A 20,650-nucleotide genomic window follows, 5' to 3' on the forward strand; every position below is an offset into this window, starting at 1 on the left:
AGTTCACCTTCATGGGTGAAGGGTTCTCCTTCCATCTATGTCACATGGACGACTCCTTGATAGTCAATCTCAACTGCCCCTTTTCAGGGGGACAGTTGACCAGGCCACCTCAAGTGGCCCCTGGCATCCTTTCCTAGTGACTCTTGTCTAATTTTCCCATAATACATAAGACACCTGAAACAATGTAAGTCCTATCTTTATCCACTATTTTACTGCTTGTCTTCTCTCTAGGAGACCAGGTCTTTCAGAGCAAGGACCTTCTCTTATTCAAAGCTGTCTCTCCAATGCTTTGAACAGTTATTGCCCATAATAGATGCTCAATAAATGTCTCCAATAAACAACAATGAAAATCACAGAGAGCTTTTTCCAGTGCCTACTATATGTCCAAAGCAGTATGAAACTGTTTCCATCAATCATCCCATTTAATCAAGATAACACGTGCCAAAATAGAAAATATATGAAGAAGATAAGGTTTTAATAATGGCGGAGAAAGTGCTTGGAAGAATTAAAGCTCAGTTTGAAATGCCCGTACCCTGTACCACTTAATGCAAGAACAAGGGCCATCTTGTGACATTAAAAGGTAACAAATTTAAAATGAATAAAAGGAAATACTTTTTAAAACAGCATATAATCCACCTGTGGAATTCACTGCCGCAGGATATTATTGAGGCAAATAGTCTAGCAAGATTCAAGAAAGGATTAGACATTTATATGAATAGGAATAATATTGGCAGTTACACTAACTAGGTTAAAAAGTTACAAGGCATGTCCGTCCTGGGCTCCAGGGCATAACTGCTCACCAGCTGGAGTGAGGAAGGAATTTCCCCCCCGTGATAGAACATTGCATAATTGGCCAGATGCACAATGGCTGGTATTTTTGCAGTCTTCTGTAACAGAGGTAGAGACCGCTGCCCAGGGGAAGTTTCTGGAGAAGTCAGACCGATGACCTCTTAACATGGTTATTTCTGTCTTCGTGTTGTACAATCCTAAATAGAAGGTAGAGAGGACACATAAATTTGGGGGGATTTGTACCTGAAAATTATTCAACAGCAGAAAGGGTAAAAATAATTTTCTTCTTCCTGATGATGAAAATATTTCACAGAATGAAATCATACTCTAGCTGTAATCTTATTAGCAGCATAGCCAATAGTTCCAGGAGGCTACCTGTGCAATTCCAAACCTCAGCATGCTAAAGTCCTGGGAAAATCTTATATAAGGGCATCATCCATCCATCTTTCATGTCCATCTAACACTATGCCTTCTGCATGTGCACTTAACAAATATGTGTTTAATGAAAGTGCATTTTTGCAGGTGTGGCAAGCAAAGCTGCTCATAATGCAGTCCACTCACATTTTGAAGCTTTTCTCTTTGTTATAGAGTCAGGCACTTCCTTTGATTCTTAGTGATGCATATCCTCCTTTTTTTTCTTCATCCCAACACGGAAAACCAGAAAGGCAGTTGTTAGCCACACATCGGAATACAAGCGTCCATAATAACATGTGAACATATTAAAGAAAACATCAAAACTAAATTATTCATTATACTAATTTACTTTACAAACCTTAGTTATCCAAGTGTAGATAAGACTCTGAGGAAACTGTATCAGTGTTTGAACGATTTAGGAAAGAATATCCCCCCAAATTGTGGGACAAAGAACACTATGAGAGCCAAAACATAAAGGGGAATTTTAATTTAAATCCTCAAACCATCAATGAACCCAAAAGAATTCAAATTAGATTAAAAGTAGATAGATATGCAATAAAATGTTGTATAAATACGATGGGCTCTTGTTAACCACGGATTCCTCATCTGAATGTTCAACCAACCAAAATTGGATCCGCAGTTGGATGAATCTGTGGATTCGGAACCTGCCGCTAGGGAAGGCCAATTGTACTACATCATTTATACAAGGGACTTGAGCATCCGTGGACTTTGGTATCCTCGGAGGTCCAGGAAGCAATCCCAGATGGGTACTGAGAAATGACTGGAGAGAGAGAAACAGAGACAGACCATAGTTATCATTAGTATTTTCAAATATGTTCTCACACAAAGTAAGTTAAGAACCACTGGTCTAGGACCCAGTCCACCAGAAAATTCTCAATTCACCCTGGACAGAGTCTTTTCCATCTACGTACAAGAATTGCTCTCATTAAGATTTGCTTCTTTAGGGACTTCCCTGGTGGCGCAGTGGTTGAGAGTTCGCCTGCCAATGCAGGGGACACGGGTTCGAGCCCTGGTCCGGGAAGATCCCACATGCTGCGGGGCAACTAAGCCCCTGTGCCACAACTACTGAGCCTGCGCTCTAGAGCCCGTGAGCCACAACTACTAAGCCCGCGTGCCACAACTACTGAAGCCCATGCGCCTAGAGCCTGTGCTCTGCAACAAGAGAAGCCACTGCAGTAAGAAGCCCACATACCGCAATGAAGAGTAGCCCCCACTTGCCGCAACTAGAGAAAGCCCGTGTGCAGCAACGGAGACCCAACACAGCCAAAAAACCAAAAAATAAATAAATAAATTTAAATAAATAAATAAAAACACTTGCTCTGAAGAAAATGTAAATGAATATTTAAAAAAAAAAAAAGATTTGCTTCTTTAAGTTGGCAGAATAATATTACTTAGATTCTCTTAGTAAAAGATCAGACATGTCGAGGGGATATGGGGATATATGTATAGGAATAGCTGATTCACTTTGTTATACAGCAGAACCTAACACACCATTGTAAAGCAATTATACTCCAACAAAGATGTTAAAAAAAAAAAAAATGTAGGATCTAATTCCCATCCAGAGGAAAGACCTTAAACATTTAAGTGTTGTTTCAGATAGCTACCTGTCATTTTATTAACTGGTGGAAGATGAGTCTTTTCAAGTTTGGCTGTTTTCTCTTGGTTTAAGCTTTCCTATTTACTTTTCCATGTGATTATCATAAGAATAGAGCTTGTCAGATGTTTGTTTATTGGTGTTGGGTTGCTTTTAGTTTGGGGTGCTTTTCTCTTTCTTTCTTTCTTCTTTTGTGGTTGATGATTGTTTTTTTACTCAAAATTAACCACATAGCATGAGGAATTGCGTGTTGTGTAAGGCCTGTCATCAACCAGGATGGGGTTCAAATTTCACCCTAGCAGTGTTACTCTAGATAAACCAATTCCTGTGACTCTCTTTCCTCATCGGTAAAATGGAGATATAATAAATTTGGCTTAATCTGGTAAGCAGATTAAAGGAGAAATGACTATAAAACATTTGACACATTGCCTTTTATATATTAAGCAGAAAATAAATTTTATCTATTATTATAATTCTGCATATTTTGCCTGTGTATTTGTAATCATTAAGAGTGCATATCCTATTTCAATATTATTACAGCAGCTGCATAACAATGAATATCAAGAAAATATTTTATACTTGCATTTCCTGTTCTAACTATTATAAGCAATAGTTTGATGAACATTTTAGAGCATAATCTTTTTGGTACTGAGAATGGATTCCTAGAAGTAAAAATTAGTTGGTCATGGGTTATAAAAAAATCTCATGGCTCTTGATACACATGGTGAAATGAGTTTCCAAAAGGGTTTTGCCAACGTACCCTCATCTCAGCTATACAGAGTATCAGTTTCACTGCTCTTTGGTGAATAATGGGAATTCCTATTTACCAGTAATAAAAAGAAAAAAATTTAAAATAATGAAAAGACTCTGTACAAGTAAGCCATTGTGTTTTCAGATCTAGGAAAAAAACATTCTTTGAATGGTACACATTTCCATTCCTTCAACATCAGCAAGTTTCCGTCCAAGTGTTTTCTCAAACTGTTATATTCAACCTCTCAGGAACTTTTCATCCTACAGTCACACACCTTGTAGTTTTCTGGCTGAGCGAAGTCACAGAAGGGAAGGAGAAGTTTCCTGGTTTCCTGCCAGCTGTCCAGTTGTCCCATGAAGACCAGCGATTCACTGCCTGCCGCTGGCATGAAAACACTTCACACAGGACCATTCCCAGAGGAAATGGGACCTAATGAGACTCATACATAAATATTTTCTTGCAAAGTGGAATACTATAGAATGACACAGCCCACATCAGACCACAAAGCATGGAAGGTATAACCCAAGGAGGCATATCACCTGAGCCCTGAAAGGGATAATCTGAGGAGGAACAGTTGGTTTGTGCCGCTTTGCAAGAGACCTAAATAAGAGCTGGTTTTGTGGCAAGAGAGAAAAAAAAAAAAAGGAAAGAAAAGAAAGAGAATACTTTGGCCTTTGGTAGTGAATTTACTACACGTGAGAGGTGAGGGATTGACAATGTTGAAATGGAAATTTTCTAACTCGAGGTGACCAAGTAGAAGCTTTTTCTTCCCTTTCCACATCAATGTCCTGCTGACCCCCTCTTTCTCTTTAAAAAAATCTTGAGGAGCCCAAGAATTTCATTTGAAATCTACGTGGGCATTGTTCTAATAAGAAAGCATCTGACCACCCTCCACACCAAACTGTCCGATGAGAAGTCTCTTTTAAGATGCTATCACTTAGAAGGCTAGTTCAACGGCTTCTCCTGGCTCAGTTACAATGCAGTATTCACATAAGGCGCAAATCACAGTTGGGCTCTTTTGACATTTATGGATGGTGTAGCATTATTTATTAAATTCCAGAATCTGGTGTTGGTTAAATAGGCTAAAATGATTAGTGACTCCAAAGATGGAGACCATTGGCATGACATTTTATCCTGGCTCCATGGATGTCTGCACATGTGGGTATGAAGCACACCTAAAAGCAGGCAACAGGGTAGAAGGGATAAAGACTCAGCCTCCTATCGCTACTACCTGTGTGACCCTAATCAAGCAATGAACCTCTCTGGGCCTTTGCTGCTACTCTGTTAAATGGAGATAGTAACACCTGCCTTGCAGAGTTATGTGAGGAAAGCGCCAGTTCCCAGCACAGCGGAGATTCACTGTTGTGGCCTCTTCCGTTGCGGAGCACAGGCTCCGGACGCGCAGGCTCAGCGGCCATGGCTCACGGGCCCAGCTGCTCCGCGGCATGTGGGATCTTCCCGGACCGGGGCACGAACCCGTGTCCCCTGCATCGGCAGGCGGACTCTCAACCACTGCGCCACCAGGGAAGTCCCCAGGGAAGATTTTTACGTCTACACACATGAGCGCACACACACGCATATGTGAATATGTGTGCGTGCACTTGAGTTTTTGAAAATCAATTACACCTCTCCATTTTTATAGCTCACAAGGTGAGTTTTGAAAAGTCAATCAAGAAAGGAAGGAAAGAAACAGATTTTCCTTTCCAACAAGAAAAAGCAATTAAACGTCAAATATGAACTGTTCCTGGGAGTAAATTTTTTTAATGGGTTAAAGGCTTGGCCATTATAGACCTCCAATATGTAATTTCTAAGAAAGGACCAGGTAATATATATTTTTTTTTAATTAAGTGGAAGATAAAACGCTAGAACCAGTGGATCCATTCAGAAACCACTTTTTTAGCCATTTTCCAGAGCTTCCTGATTGCATCATGCCTTTTAAGAGGCCCGATTTATTTAACAGCACTTTATTTTAAACCTTCATTTGTGAAAAGCATTGATTTATGATGGGCTGATTAAAGCAATGGTATCAAGCAATAATTATTTCAATTATTGGACTTTCACCAACATGCATTATTCTGGCTTGCTCTCCATTCTTTCCCCATTTTGATTCACTATAAGAGAATATGGTAGGTGACTTAATTTTGAAAAATTCCTGTACAAATGTAACATGAGAAAGAAAGGTATAGAGAGATGGACCACTGTACCCTTTTTGATGATGTGAGGGTATGGTATTTTAATATGCTCTGACAAACTTGAACAAGTCCCTGATGGGCTCCTACTCAATATCATTTGGATTATTCAGAGCTCCAAGCCTGCTCTAATTCTCCCTGGAGCACAGAGGAGTCATAGGAATGTACATACTAAAGATGACCCCTCGAAGCCTAGTACTTAGAATCTTGCCTTCTCTTTTCATGGACCTGGAGAAAACAGTTAAGCTCGCACTCAGATCTTTAACTCAATTCAAAATTAGCACTGTTATAATGCAGACCAGATATTCTCTCCTGATCTGAGAGCCTGTCCCGTGGACCAGGCTGGTAAATAAAACAGTGAAATTGGCCTGGAGTCATATGCTAGGGAATAGTGGCAACTTGGAAGGGACACTGTATAATGGGGGCAGCTGCTTCTGGGCCCCAGCTAATTGTCACCAGCTGTGGCCCAAACGGTCCCACATCTTTAGATTTTTCAAAAGAATCCAGAAATCCATACTGTTGTGTGAAGTTGAAGTTTCTCAGTTTCTAAAGTTTAGAAAAGCACTGGCCAAATTTAGCCGGTAGGCCACCTCTGCTCTACTCCCTAGTTGGTGCACAAGTGGTCAATTCATCTAGTTATTGGGGAGAAGATATGCCACACATTTTTTAAATTAACAAAGTATTTTTATTCCGCTATTTCACGAACATTTAATGGAAATATATTATGTGCTAAGAACTACATGCTGGGCACTGGAAAAGCAAAAAGAAAGTAACACCTAGTATCTGCCATCAAGGAATTGACAGTCTAGCTTTTATGTATATGAACTATGAAGGACTTGGGGTTTAAAATCTTAAGAGGAAAAGCAACCTAACATTGGGGCTCAATCTATCACATTGCTTTTTTTACATAGCTCCTTTGTTATCCTTCAGGTAAGTTAGTTTGTCCCTATGTTCTGCTTTGAAGCTCTCTTTTAATTTCAGGACTACTCCCATGAATATTAAAGTCCACGTCACGCACATTCCCATTAAAACCCCCAACAGCAATTGGAAGGGAAAATTCCATTTGTACCTTGACAGTTTATCTCCATCAAATCAACTTTACAGATTTCTTAGTTTGGTGCTATTAACTAGACTCTTGCATGATTTGAATCTAGTTATTCTATGCTGCTGTAGTTTTTATAAGAGCTGATCAGCAAATGCTTTATGTATTAATCCCTCTGGAAAATCACCTTAATAACTTTTTTAACTTTTGGGGGGGAATTATAGAAGTCCCAAGACACAAATGAAAGCGTTTGGGTCCAGCCATTAGAATTTTCAGTTTAACACTTGAAAAATGATGCACCTAATTGCTTTACAGAAAAAAATCAGATCAAAGTTAAGATTCTTTCTTCTTAAACTCTGTAATTATTTCTCAGACTCCTACTTGAAGTGCCTTAAAGTACTTCCATTGAAATGTATATGGGCTTTTTCCCTCTTCCTTTTAAATATGCCTTGACTTTGCTGGGTCGCTTTTCATTGCCCTCTTTGATGGCACGACCTGAAAGGAAAGTCCTCAAACATCACCATCACTTGCATGGTATAGAAACAGACAAAACAGGTGGGGTGCAGTGCTAAGAGCCAGGCATTGCACCAATTTAAAAACAGCATTTGATACAGTCTGCAGCTCAAAAACAGGCAATTACAGGTGGTCTCATTTCCTTCTTTGCGTACAGTTCCCAGTCAACCCTTTGCATATAGATCCCCTTCCCATCCTCTTTTTCCCAGCCCATCCCCATAGCAAGCTCATGTATGGCTTCTCAGGGAGCATTGAATCATGGGTAACATGCTCTGACCGCTGTGGGTACTGGATGTTGGGGGACATTTGACGCTTCTCGTTTGCTTAACACAGCAGGCAATTCTTACAAGGTCACTGACTTTCTTAGTTGAAGCTACTGTGCTGATTCATTGCCAAACCCAGTATTTGACAGATGAAGGAGAAGAGACTGAGAGAAGGCAGGTGACTTGCCTGGGGTCACACAGCTGGCCACAGTGACTTCCGTCTAGCTCTCTCCCCGCTGCCACTCACGGCCACGGTACTGTACAAACCTCGCTTCAAACAGAATTTTACTTAGGCTTCACAATAAAAACTAATGGATGATAAAAGCACAGATGGGCTCCTGTTTTGTGCCAGAGCCTGCCCATCACCAGAGACTCAACAATGAATGGGAAGCAGCCTAACCCTGATTCAATCACCTGCTGATGATTTGTCCCCCCTGAATTGATGAACAGAGGGATCAGTGACTGAACACTGCCTAGATTGTAAAAGGAGGAACCTTAGAACTTTCTTCCCAACTTTTGTTTTACAGAGGAGGAAACTGAGGCCCTTAAAAACCTTAAAAGCTAATTCACACCAGAGGCAGGTCTAGAACCCATGATGCTGATCACTGAGCCATGTTCTCTTCACTTCCGTGCATCCATCTAATTCCTAATGCAACCTGACTTGGGGGTCCAGCCTATCACATGGATCCCAGACATCTCCTTTGTTATCCTTCAGGTAAGTTAGTTTGTCAAGTGCTCTGCTTTGAAGCTCCTTTTTAATTTGAGAACTAGTCCCATGAATACTAGAGTTCATGTAAGGTACATTCCATCAAAATCCCCAACAATTGGACAATGGTTCCTGGGACCCAGAGTTTAGCATGCAGTGACTGGCACAGTACACATGGGTCCCAAGGGGCAGAGATTGGGGACATCTCAGTAAAGAGGGGCAGGTCATGAATAGAGCCTCCATTCCCAGCTAGGGGCTCTTGGGTTCTGCCAAGCTCTGGGCTTAAACGTGAAAACTTTAAGTACACAGAACAGCACGTACCCATAGCTCTGACATATTCAAGACAAACCCAGAGAAGTGGAGTGATAAGCCAATGTCCACTGAGACCCTGGGGTTAGTGTTTGTACCTTTACCAGACTAATGGGCTTTTTAGGCTTCCCATAGTTATATTTAAAATAGTAGCTGCAGTTTATATATATTTTCAATGACCTTGTAAATCAACAGTATTCAGTAATCTTAGCTGAAACTATAAATGGCTGCTGGACCCATTAAAGAAGAAGTAAGTTAGATCTTCTATTTTTTTTAATATGGTCTTCCAGGAAGCTGCCTCTGGACATAAGTACAGAAAATTAACACAATAAGTAAAGCATTATAGAACAGCTATTAACAGATTACACTAATAAAAACCAAATGGGGGCCTTAATGCTGCCCCTCTGGGAGAGAAGGACAGATAAAATAAACAACAGGAAAAGAATATGGAATAAAGGAAATTGATTTTAAACACTAATAATACAGAAACCTCCCACCACGTTAAAAAAAAAAAAATTAGATCTCCAGCTTCACTTTGGGAAAGATAGAAGGAAATTTTCACTCTGCCTTGGTAAGACTTAAGTTTGATACTAATAAGCGTGTTCTCCAGGCTAACAAATTGGAAAAATGAAGACGTGCTGACAAGGAAGTTCTTAAATGCCAGGCACATGGCCACAAGGACTATTTACTGTAATATCAAAATGAGAAGCCCTTCCGGTCTCCTTCAGCAGAAGAGGAAATCTAAACATTTGGAGCTCATGGTCCGTCACGGTAGGACGAAAAGTCGGTTCCAATGATACTTGGCATTCACAGCAAAGGCCACGCCACACAGAGGAGTAAGAGTTTCTATCTCCTTGGGAGGTGTTCATGGGGGTGTGTAGTTTAGAACTGCACACACACACACACACACACACACACACACACACACCCCAGGTACTGCACTGCCTGTTGGCTAAATCCTAAAATCCTTGAGCGTGCTCGGGGTTAACTCTATGTAGAAATTTATAGTAGAGAAGGGTCTCTTCTTTCCATTTTGTTACCTATAACATGGCCCATATCCCTACCTTCAAACCTAGCCGGAAGCTAACAGTTCGTCTTTGTGAGTGCCTGCTAGTTGCCAAGTGTCCTCCAATATGCCTTACACATGTCTCTCATTCCTGTATTTTGCTTGCAAGGCAGGTAATGATCCACAATCAGAGTTGAAGAAATGAAGGGTCAGTGTGATCCAGAGACTAGTTCCATTTCCCACCTTGTAGACACTCACCCTTCTTCCTTCCCATAGGTAACCCCGGCAGGATCCCTAACTGTCGCTGTTACTCTTTTCCTCACCCTGTCTTCACATATTGTTCTAACCAGCTGAACCCATGGAGCCAATCCTTTTTTGCATGGCATATGCAAAATCCCGGGTTATTTTTACTTTTCACTGGCAAAAAGTCAGCAAATTCAAATGAAATTTCTATGTGAGAAAAATAGTTTAGCATTTTCTTAAAATGCAAACTTAAAAAAAAAAATCTTACACAAGACTCTAACTTTTAACTTGGCAGAAAATAGCCCAGTGGTTTCGTGGGATACACTAAGTAAAACAATAGTAGTTTAAATGTGTTGGTCTGAGAATTGAAGGTGAGCTTTACCACAGTGAAATGTGGGTGTTTCAACTAGAAAAGAAGCGTCGGTAGGTAAGAGATGGGGTTGTCTGTATGGAGATAGACCACTCGTGTATTAAAAGGGGATGACTTGTTCAATACTGGGCAGAGAGGGGCTGGGAGGTATACAAGGGAACCAGTGAACAGAAGGTTCAGGAAGGGAGATTGAAATTTGAAGCTTTGAACACATTCTAAAAGCTGCAGCCCTGCAAAAATACATTGTATTCAGGCCACCACACATGGTAGTAAAATATTGGAGTCATTCCGAATAAAGAATATTTTAAATAATGTGGAAGTTTACTCTTTGGTAATAAGACAGGGAAAAAATGAAGAAATTATATAATTTGAAGGAAAGGGACAAAATTATCATTATCTACAGATGATAAGATTTAATTAGATAGCTCAAAAGAATCCACTGGCAAACTCTTTGAATAAGAAACCAGTAAAGTGGGAAAATACAAAATAAAAAAGCAAAAAATACAAAATAAAAATCACTTTCCTCAGAAAACAGTTATAAGATTTAATAGGGAAACTGTATTCACAATAGCAATGAATAAATTTGACACCATGCACATTGAAAAATACATGAAGAAACTACAAATTTAATAGGAGTTCATACGAAAAAATAAATTAGAAGGCATGCTTTATTCTAAATGAGAAAACTCAGTATTAAAGACCTCAACTCCTCACACAGTAATGTATCAATTGTCTTTTCTTACATTTTGAACTTGATGAGTTCTTATGGGATAACAAATAAGGAGGCATAACCCAGAAAACTAATTGTAAGGAGAAAAAAAAAAACTTGCATTACTGGATATGAAAGCATATTCTTAAATTGTGATAATAAAAATGGAGGGTTTTGGCAAAAAAAGTGATGAAGACAGAAAGATAATGAATAAAATTTTAAAATACAGAGATAAGCCCAAAAGCATACAACATTTAGATCAGTGAGGAAATAGATTCTTACCACACAGACCAAATATGCGACAGATTTAAATCCTTTAAAAAGAGCCACAAAAGCACTAGTAGAAAATATAGGTTAACATTTCTCTGACCCTGGGATGTGCCTTTCTAAACATAAAAGTAGAGGAAGAAAAGTAGAGGCCTTTCTGAACATAAAAGTAGAGGAAGAAAGACTGAATGAAAATAATTATGTATTTAAATTCATAAACATATACATTAAAAATCCATTAACAATTAAAAATTAAGTGACAAAATGAAGAAATGCTTGCAATGGGCAATAGTGAAAGGGTTAACAAATTTAATAGGCAAAGAACTTTTACAACTTTATATGCAAAGAACTAACACAACTGAAAAATTGAATAGAACTTCTACAATTTTAAATAAATAGAAATTAGAATAACAGACAAATAACATACACACAAGACAGCCAAGAAACATGAAGAAGCTAGAATCACAATCAAGGAAATACGAATCACAGTAGGTTCTAAGTTTCTTATCTTAGTTTGGAAAGAATTAATGATGGTTTGTGAATTCTGTATTCTCATTCACTGCAGGTGGGAATATAAACTGGCATAAATACGTTGGAGGGCAACTCTGCAAATTTTAGCCCCAAAAAGACTTTGACCCAGGAATTTCGCTCACAGTAATTTCCAGAGGGAACAGAGATGCACACAAACATTTTAAAAAGGCAAAAAGTTATGTGAATATCTAACTAGAGGTCAAATGAATTATGATACCTTCAAATAAGGAAATATGATGCCAACATAAAAATCATGTTTTATAATAGTTTTAACAACATGAGCAAATATATATAAGGACTTGTCAGATGGGAAAACCGGATTCCAAAATAGTGGATGACAGCAAGGCGTCAGTCTTACTTTTCCAACATACAAATATATGCGTGTAAAAAAGGAGAGGAAAAAGATGAGAAAATGCATATCAACACGTTGACAATGATTATATACAAGCGGTGGGACTAGCAATTTGTATTGACTTCTTTGTGCTTTTCCATAATTTCCAAATGCTCTGCGATGAACGTGTATTATTTTTGCAATCAAGAAAAACATTGTTTCATGTGTGTTTTAAATCCTAGCTGGCTGGAAGCGTGGAACTGTGAGGTAGGCTGTCCAGAGAGAATGCTGCAGGAGTATAAAGGGAACTTCTCAACCCTGTGAGTCTATGCCTTTACCTTATCCTGGCTTTTTTTTTTGCTCTTTTTTGTCAGTTCTCGGAAAGTTTGCAGCTTCCAGCACCATTTTGCATGCTCCTCCTGTGACTGACAGAGCAGTGTCCCAACAATACTTAATGTATTTTGGGTCAGGGGCCCGTGGGTCAGCAAGGTTATTAATAAACATCGCCTCTTGTTCTAATTTGGGTCCCTTCTCTCCTTCTTGTCTCTCCTCCTGCCCTGCTTTTCCTTTCACATCTCTTTCTGTCTGACCCTTTTCCCCTTCTCCCTGATCTCAAAGATTCGGCCTTCATTTTAGCTCGACTTCTGGCACTTTTACCGTAACACTTTTCTGATGTATTTGTTGGTCCTGTTAAGTTTTCATAGGGAATTTCATTTTTGAGGAAAGATTTCGTGTCCTAAATCGATTTGACGTGGGCTGATATGATTCTCTGATCTGACATGCCTGGGAGGTGGGGGGATAAGTCAAATTGAGGCAAATGTGGATGAGCAGGGGAAGGACCTTGTTTTTGAAAAAGAATTTTTGTTAAACAATATTCACTGACCACAGAATTAGCCAGATTTAAGAGGCCACTACTACGATCAGCTCTACACAAAAAGAAGAGAGCTGGAAGGCAGAAGTCAGCTTAATTTTATTATTATTTTTTCTATTACCTTTGATGAGACAAAAAGAATTTAAAGAATTTATCCTTAATTACTCATACTTTTCAAATTTACCTATTGCACTTTTTCCTGTTCAAGAACACCTTCTTTTTTAAATGTGACCTAGACTACCCTTTTTAGAATGACTGGAAGTCTTTTAGAGTGATATAATTTTTTAACACATGATTAACATGATTAATTCTACTATAAACTAGGGTCCTCATATTGAAAAAACTGAAAAAAAAAAATGAAGAAATGGCGAGGAAGCTAAATTTATCCAGAAGAAAGATAGTTTTCTATACCTAAACTTATTAGCATGAAACATACTAGTTTTGTTGCATTACCAGAATTGCACCTGAGTTTGGTCTTTCACAAACTAAGACAATCTATGTGAACTTTGAATGAATTATGCATTCCGCTTCTTAATATGGTCACCCCTCACCACTGTACATTAACAGTCAGACAGGCAGGGATCCTGAACTCGGTTCAAATCACCATTGGAAGTAGCCATTAATCAGACTTGACTAAATGTCTAATTTGGTTACTTGCTTACTCTTTAGTTTTTGATTTTCCTTTTGAATAGATTATTCTTATCTGTTCTGTAACAACTATCAAAGGATGAGAATAGCTTTAAATGTGCTCTGTTACATGTGTGGCCATTTGTCACACATGGGATAATATTTATTTTCTTTAAATGCCGTATTTTTCTTAATAGACCTAGGTTTGCATGAGCAGTAACTTATTAGGCTGTCTTGGGTAAGAAGAGAGGAAAAAGAAGGAGGAGGAAGCTTTCCTTGAGTGCCTACTATGTACCATACAGCATGACATGTGCATCCATCCATTCGATGGAGCTTTTACGTTGTGCTAAGTGTTTCACACATCTTTTCTGGTATTGCCTGCACAGCATCACAGTGAAGAAGAAATTGTTAACCTCAGGATACAGATGAGAAAATTGGGGCTTAGAGATGTTAAGCCACATGTCTAAGACACACAATTAGGGTGACATGAAGCACGGATTAGCACCCAGGCCCTGCTCGCCAAACTATGGCACTTTCACTGATTATGAATAGACTTCATTGTCTGCAGTGGCAAGGGCTCAGAATACAGATTAAACCCTGGAGTTTATTGCAGGCTGGGCTTGAGGTCAATGACACCTGATCACTTATAAGGTATGACTTGGGGTTGTCTGAAAAGCCAAGAAAGACCTTCCAAAGAATTACATTAGATAACATGGCAAAAACGTTATGAAAGGACTAAAAATAAATTCTCATATTAGTATGAAAAATATATATTATAACACCCATGACACCGTCTGACTCAGACTAGTGGCTTTCAAGAGGTGGGCATCTAAAAAAAAAAAAAAAAAAAAGAGGTGGGCATCTATGTACCTTTGTTGTACCTATTTTAAATATTCTCTATTTAAAGAGGGTCACTGGTTCCAAGATGTTCCTCGAAATTTTGATAAATAAATGTTCTGAGGATCATCTATGTATGGGGAATTTTTCCCTCACATAATCAGGTTGGATGCAAAGCACAGTTTTATGCCCTGTAATAGGCCTTTTTTTTTTTTTTCCTGATCTCTCTGTTTCGGCTGCTTCCAAGTCCCAGGCTGGGATCCGCAGGCTGTGGGATGAGGGTGGTGTGGCAGGTGTTAGGCTACAGTTCTTCATGCTCTAGAGGTAAGATTTCTTGTGAAAACAGACAGCTTTTTTGTTCTTCTTCAGCCTTTTTAACACACAGCCACATCTCTGGCTGCGCCTGCTGTGGTTGTGACTGTACTGAGCTAAATTTATGCTGCTGACAACTCGCACTGAAGTACATCGGTAGCACAGAGTCAGTGGGAGTTGTGTGAATATAAACTCGGGCAGCCCTTGGCCCGCTGAGTGTAATAGCATCTCTGCCTTGGTAGATTATGGGTATGATACGGGTGATGCGTAATGGATGGGGCAGTCTGTGTACAAATTTCCAGTGACTTGCTACACCCCTTTACGATGGTGGCTGTCAAAAGTGTTAGCAAGGCTGCCCTGGTGGCGCAGTGGTTGAGAGTCCGCCTGCCGACGCGGGGTACACGTGCCCCGGTCCCGGAAGATCCCACATGCAGCGGAGCGGCTGGGCCCGTGAGCCATGGCCGCTGAGCCTGCGCGTCCGGAGACTGCTCCGCAACGGCAGAGGCCACAACAGTGAGAGGCTCGCGTACAGAAAAAAAAAAAAAAAAGTGTTAGCACTTTACACCCACAACAACCACGGATCCTATTACCTACCGGTGGCCCCTGCGCTCACAGACCGCCTCTTCCTCTGCTTCTAGTAGGTAATTGCTGCAGGGGTACCTATCGAACATATACAAAGAAGGAAACACGGGTGAATTTTCTTCCTTGAGCTCCACTGTATTAATAGAGAAGGAGGAAAATACGGAAAGTGTTTGAATTAGCCTGGACGGAAGTTCAAAGGGAATTCCATGTAAAAGATATCTCTGAAAGATTTCACATACAGAAACTGAACCAAGGCGGGCATTATGTTGCTATGCACTTAAATCAAGACCTACCCTGATGTCAGCGCTTCATTTGGGGTGTTAATGGAAAGGTACACAGATGTGGAAACTTCCACGCTGTGGATGATGTTTAAAACATTTAAATTGTTTATCATGTCTTTTTGAATGAGTCTGACGATGGCTGGGGAATCTACAAAAGTTTAAACATGAAGATCTGACTAAGGAACGCTAGCATTCTTGGGTTAAGAGACTTTTCATGCTAAAAATAGACAGTGTCACCTCTCAGATTGGGGCAGGCAAACTAAGCTGTATCCTTGCTCTTTTTCTGAGCTGAGACTAAACTTCGTAGTGTGATTTTTCTGGTCTTCCAAGCTAAACTGAGACATAACAGATTAGCATCAATAAAAACACTGGTGACAATGATGATCGTTCCTAGAAAAATTAGGGGCAAAATAACCATCCCGATGATGGCCTGAGATTGAATGTGGACAACTTCTTTTTTATAATAGTATTGAAAATCTGTTAGCATTGGAAATCATAGCATTGATTATATTATCTGTCTGCATCTAGCATCTAGAACACTATGGAAACTCACTCATCCATATACTCAATTTACTAGCCCTAAATATATTCCAGGCACAGTGCTAGTCTCTGGAGACACAGATACAAACGTGAGACTGTCCTTGTCCTTAGGGACCCTGTCTTGATTTATTTTCATTGTATAATAAATAGTGTATGCTATGTACCTGTCACTCGTCTAAGTGCTTTACATATATTAACTCATTTAATCATCAAAACAATCATAGGTATAGTTATATTATTATCCCCCATTTCACAGATGAGGAAACTGAGGTACTAAATCAGCAGGCCCAAGGCCACACACCTGGTATGTCAGCAGACCCAGGATTTAAATCCAGGCAAATCTAGTTCCCAGAGACCTTACTATTAATGGTTGCTTAGGGGCTAATTAAAGAAATAAAGCTTTAACTATTTTCAGCATAACTACTAGTGACATCAAAGAGCCTAGAAACCCCATAAATCCTGGCTTCTGCAATATTCAGATCAATGATTGGGCAAAACTGTAAGAGACATGCTAATGCAATTTGTAAAGGAACAAAAGATGAGAGAGATAGACTCTAAAAGCCACCAAAAGCCAAAACAAAATGCAGTTTAATGGGGATAAACATGAGACGTTCTTAAATGCAATAAATCCCCCATACAAGCCGTAGATGACTGAAGTCTGACTCCACAGTATGGGGGCTCCTCCCTGACCAGGGCTCTGATTAAAGTCACGTGATCTGATAGAGAGCACTGGTCACGAGACTTCTGAATATTTTATTTTTTTCTGGATTCTTCTTAAGAGACTCTGGCAAACTAAGGCCAACGCAGGAAGACAAAACTTCTGTGTCCGTGTCATATGGGGCACTGGGGAACTTAGCCAATAAAACAAAAGCAGTGGCTTGAAGGGGTGGGGGAGAATGAAAGTTACCTTCAAGGTTTTGAAAGTCTGCCATATGATGTAGGGATGAGGTGTTTCAACTCTGTTGCTTCTGAGGACAGACTCCAACTCTGTAGAAAGATGCTCCAGGGACACCGTTCTGGTTCCCACAGAAGGAAAAAAACTTTCTAAAAACAAAGCTCCCAATAGTGGTAGCCTGGGGGAAAGGGAACCCTATCCTTCCCATCTGTCTTAGGTGGCTGGCCAGGGCTAACTGGCAACCTTCGCCCAGACCTTCACATATTTACATTACCTGCCTTGAATTTACAACTCCTGAAAATGCTGAATCGGTGTCTGCCTGACCATCTGCCCATTTCCAGACCTCTGGCTTCAGTGGGAAGTTGGACCAGTGTCCTCCAAGCTTCCTTCCAAGGGAGCCGTTCATGACTTCTTGATTCCATTATGGAGCCTTGAATTCCACAATGTTTTAGAAACCGGTTATCCCTGTTATATAGATGAAGAAATATCAGAGGGCTTAGTAACCAGCAGAGTGAGAGGCAGATAACATCTCCCCCTCACACATAGATTCCTGCTCACACTTGAATAGCTACTTCTACACAACCAACCTTAGCATTGTTACAGAGCAACTTAGCCCTAACCTTATTCTAGAAAATTGGTCTGGTCCCCAGTGGCCACTATATCATTTAGCTGAGAGCTTACTATCATTTCTAAGTTAATTTGTGAGTTAATTGTAAATGTCAGGAAGCTCTGACACTGCCAAAAATGGTAAATTATTGAGATAGACCAGGGTCAGAAGAATCCAAAATTGAATAAATTTGGTTGTTGATCAGTTTTTATCAAAAAAATATGTTGACATCCAAGGGGACTGGAATGCCCTCAGATATGAGTTGCCTCAGAAGACAGCCCTCCATGAAGTGGACCCTGGATTACGGGGTAAAAAATGTTTTCCAAAACAAAACAAAATGTTTTCTGATCCTAAGATTCCCATAATACTCCACAATCACAATGCCAATCACGTTTTCATCTAAATGACTGTCCAACCTATAGAACTTTAAAAAGAGCTCAGCCCCTGCCTCTGGATACATCCAGTTTGATGGTCTAAATGTGGTATTGAAAGTGGTTAAATTCTAAACCTCTGAACACGTGCATTCGGCCATTGGTAAAATAATGACTCGTCTTTTCCACACCACTGGGTTTGGCAGGTCTGTGCTTCAGGAATAGATATGCCTCCCATTCTTCTTGCCTTCTGACCTCTGTGGTTCCTTTTCCCCCGGCAAGGTCAAGCCCTTAACATCAGGATTATGTTGAAAGAAAGACGAATATTTTCCCCAAACTTCTGGAATTATCAGGGTTATATAAAGTGGAGGCTGGCCTCCTTAGTAAAGGGAGAAAACGAAATCTCATTCCCAAATGATTCTGACCCGTATTGGCCTCCAAGTTTTGGCCAAATGATGCCTCTTTTTCTCCTACATGGCTGTATGTACCATAATCTGTGTCTCTCCATTCTCAGCAGTACAGTCCTCATGGTAGTGATGCCACTAACTCCCATTTGTTACTGATTAATCCACAGCATATTGGAAAACGGAGTTAAACTGGAATGCAATGGTAATTAAGCAAAAGATGTCAGAGAGCCTTTACTTTTAACTTCTTTTGCAAAAATTGTTTTTGAGGAGTGGCAAACTGAAAAACCACATCCTGACACAGCATCCACAATTAGCCCCTTCCTTGAGTGAGAAAATGCACGCTTTCCTTGCAGAGGATCTGTGTTAAACATCTTACCTGGAAGACAACATTCAGTTCCCCATTCATTGACATTTTAAGGCAAGTAACAACAGGGTTTTTCTAGCTGCTTTTCTCTACCCTCAGACACACAGGTCAAAAGAGAAGGCAATGTTAGGCTGAAATTTCTGTAATTTACAATCTCCAGCTTGTGGGCCAGAGCCAAAGGGCTCTTGGCTACAAAGTGTAAACAGAGCATTGTTGCCTCTTAATCTGGGTAATTGGTCCCAAATGCTGTTGCCACTTTTCAGATCAGATGCTTTACATACTTTTTAAAGAACCTGGAACTTTTCTCCTTTGGCAGAGAAAAGTTTGGTGCATTAACTCAGTCTTTTCATCAGCACTAAGACTCCTATAAACAGCCATGTGATTTCATTTGGGGGCCTGTAAACACAGGAGACTGGGGGCCCGCTTGGAGAGTTCCAGTCCATGTTTGAATGTTCATCCATCTATCCTTTGCTCCCCCATCCAAGCCAACTTCAGAGTGTTTACTTAATATACATAGCTTCTGCAAAAGTTGAGCAGACAGGCCACCTCCTAGAGGGTGCCCCCAGTTATCAGAAGCCAGGTTATGTCCCATTCCAGCAGAACGTGTTCTTATCAGTACATGCCTTAAGTGTGATGCACCGCAGTAAATTTGGCCTAAAACCAGTTGTTCTATGACATCATCTTCTGGGAGAAGTCCTGGGGATGCTGTGGGAGAGAAGACAGTGTATGGTGTTCTGGGAGGAGACGAGGCTTGGGACGATGCAGGGGGACCACAGGCTGCATGACCCTGGGCAGGTAACACAACCTCCCTGAGCCTCGGTTTTCATATCTACAAAATGGAGCTAATAATATAAACTTCACAAACTCATTATGAGAATTAAATGAGAAAGTGAATATAAAGGTTATGGGGGCATTCCACATACTATTATGATGTAAAGTAATTTTAAAGCCATATGGCTTAAAAAATACTTTACATCATAATAGTATATATATTAATAATAGTATAGTATATATATTACTATCATATAGTAATATATGTAATAGTATATATTATATATATATATGTGTATCTATCTATATGTATAATATATATGCCTATCTTTCTGCTTCAACCTACACAAGGCAGGGAACATATTTTTGTTTTCCTGTGAAATCTCTGATTTAGGCTTCAGTATTCCAAGAAAATATAGCTTTCATTACTGGTCTTGCAAGAAAATGACAAAATCTGAGTTCCCTTAATTTGTTTTTCTCTTAGACCTTCCTCTTTACCTATTTCCAATCTCCCTGGTGACATTTGTAGGCCTTCATTTTTCTTCTAAATATTTCTAGAGTGCTATTGAGTTCTATATTAACTATTGCTTCTCCAAGTTTCCCTTATTTGGTTCTTCTGATCTTTCCTCCCAAGTCAATCTCTCACCCTGTCATTTTTGTACTTTTTTTCTTTGAATTCCAGTCCATTTATCTCTATCTCTTTGGCATTAAGGTATTCTACATATGTAGCATTCCAAGTAGACACTCAGCAAAGACTTCAGGGAGATTTGGGACTTCGACTCCCTTCCTACTTCTGGGTTAAGAAGATTAGACAAGAATGAGCTTTCTCGACCTTGGTTTCTGCCATTACATTTACTTCTGTTCTCGGCAGTTAAAAATGGGAAAATAGGGGCTTCCCTGGTGGCACAGTGGTTGGGAGTCCGCCTGCTGATGCAGGGGACACGGGTTCGTGCCCCGGTCCGGGAAGATCCCACGTGCCGCGGAGCGGCTGGGCCCGTAAGCCATGGCTGCTGAGCATGCGTGTCCGGAGCCTGTGCTCCGCAACAGGAGAGACCACAACAGTAAGAGGCCCGCATACGGAAAAAAAAAAAAAAAAAAGAAAAAAAAAAGGGAAAATACTTCTCCTGTGTATACTCT

The 20,650-nt window shown here is 40.0% G+C and overlaps 1 protein-coding gene across 5 annotated transcripts in view; it reads right to left on the minus strand.

Annotated features, from left to right (window-relative positions):
* Positions 1-221: 221 nt before the first annotated feature.
* The window catches only part of LOC116749067, a 38,558-nt gene continuing 18,129 nt past the window's right edge, over positions 222-20,650 (minus strand). The window contains exons 2-6 of one of the 5 annotated variants that reach the window (XR_004348502.1): positions 17,268-17,458; positions 15,290-15,355; positions 3,844-3,998; positions 1,351-1,984; positions 222-986 (exon numbers count right to left, since the gene is read on the minus strand). Coding sequence is in view for 3 of the 5 variants with exons in the window: in XM_032623021.1 (XP_032478912.1) it covers positions 1,400-1,433; positions 1,827-1,984; positions 3,844-3,964; positions 15,290-15,355 (379 nt within the window). In the remaining 2 variants the exon portion in view is untranslated. Of the gene's footprint in view, positions 987-1,350; positions 1,985-3,843; positions 3,999-10,740; positions 12,075-15,289; positions 15,356-17,005; positions 17,143-17,267; positions 17,459-20,650 lie in introns of those variants that run through there. The other 4 variants (XM_032623021.1, XR_004348501.1, XM_032623023.1 and 1 more) reach the window with 4 other exon arrangements.

Source organism: Phocoena sinus, chromosome 2 (assembly GCF_008692025.1).
Source record: "Phocoena sinus isolate mPhoSin1 chromosome 2, mPhoSin1.pri, whole genome shotgun sequence".
Classification (NCBI taxonomy): Eukaryota; Metazoa; Chordata; class Mammalia; order Artiodactyla; family Phocoenidae; genus Phocoena; species Phocoena sinus.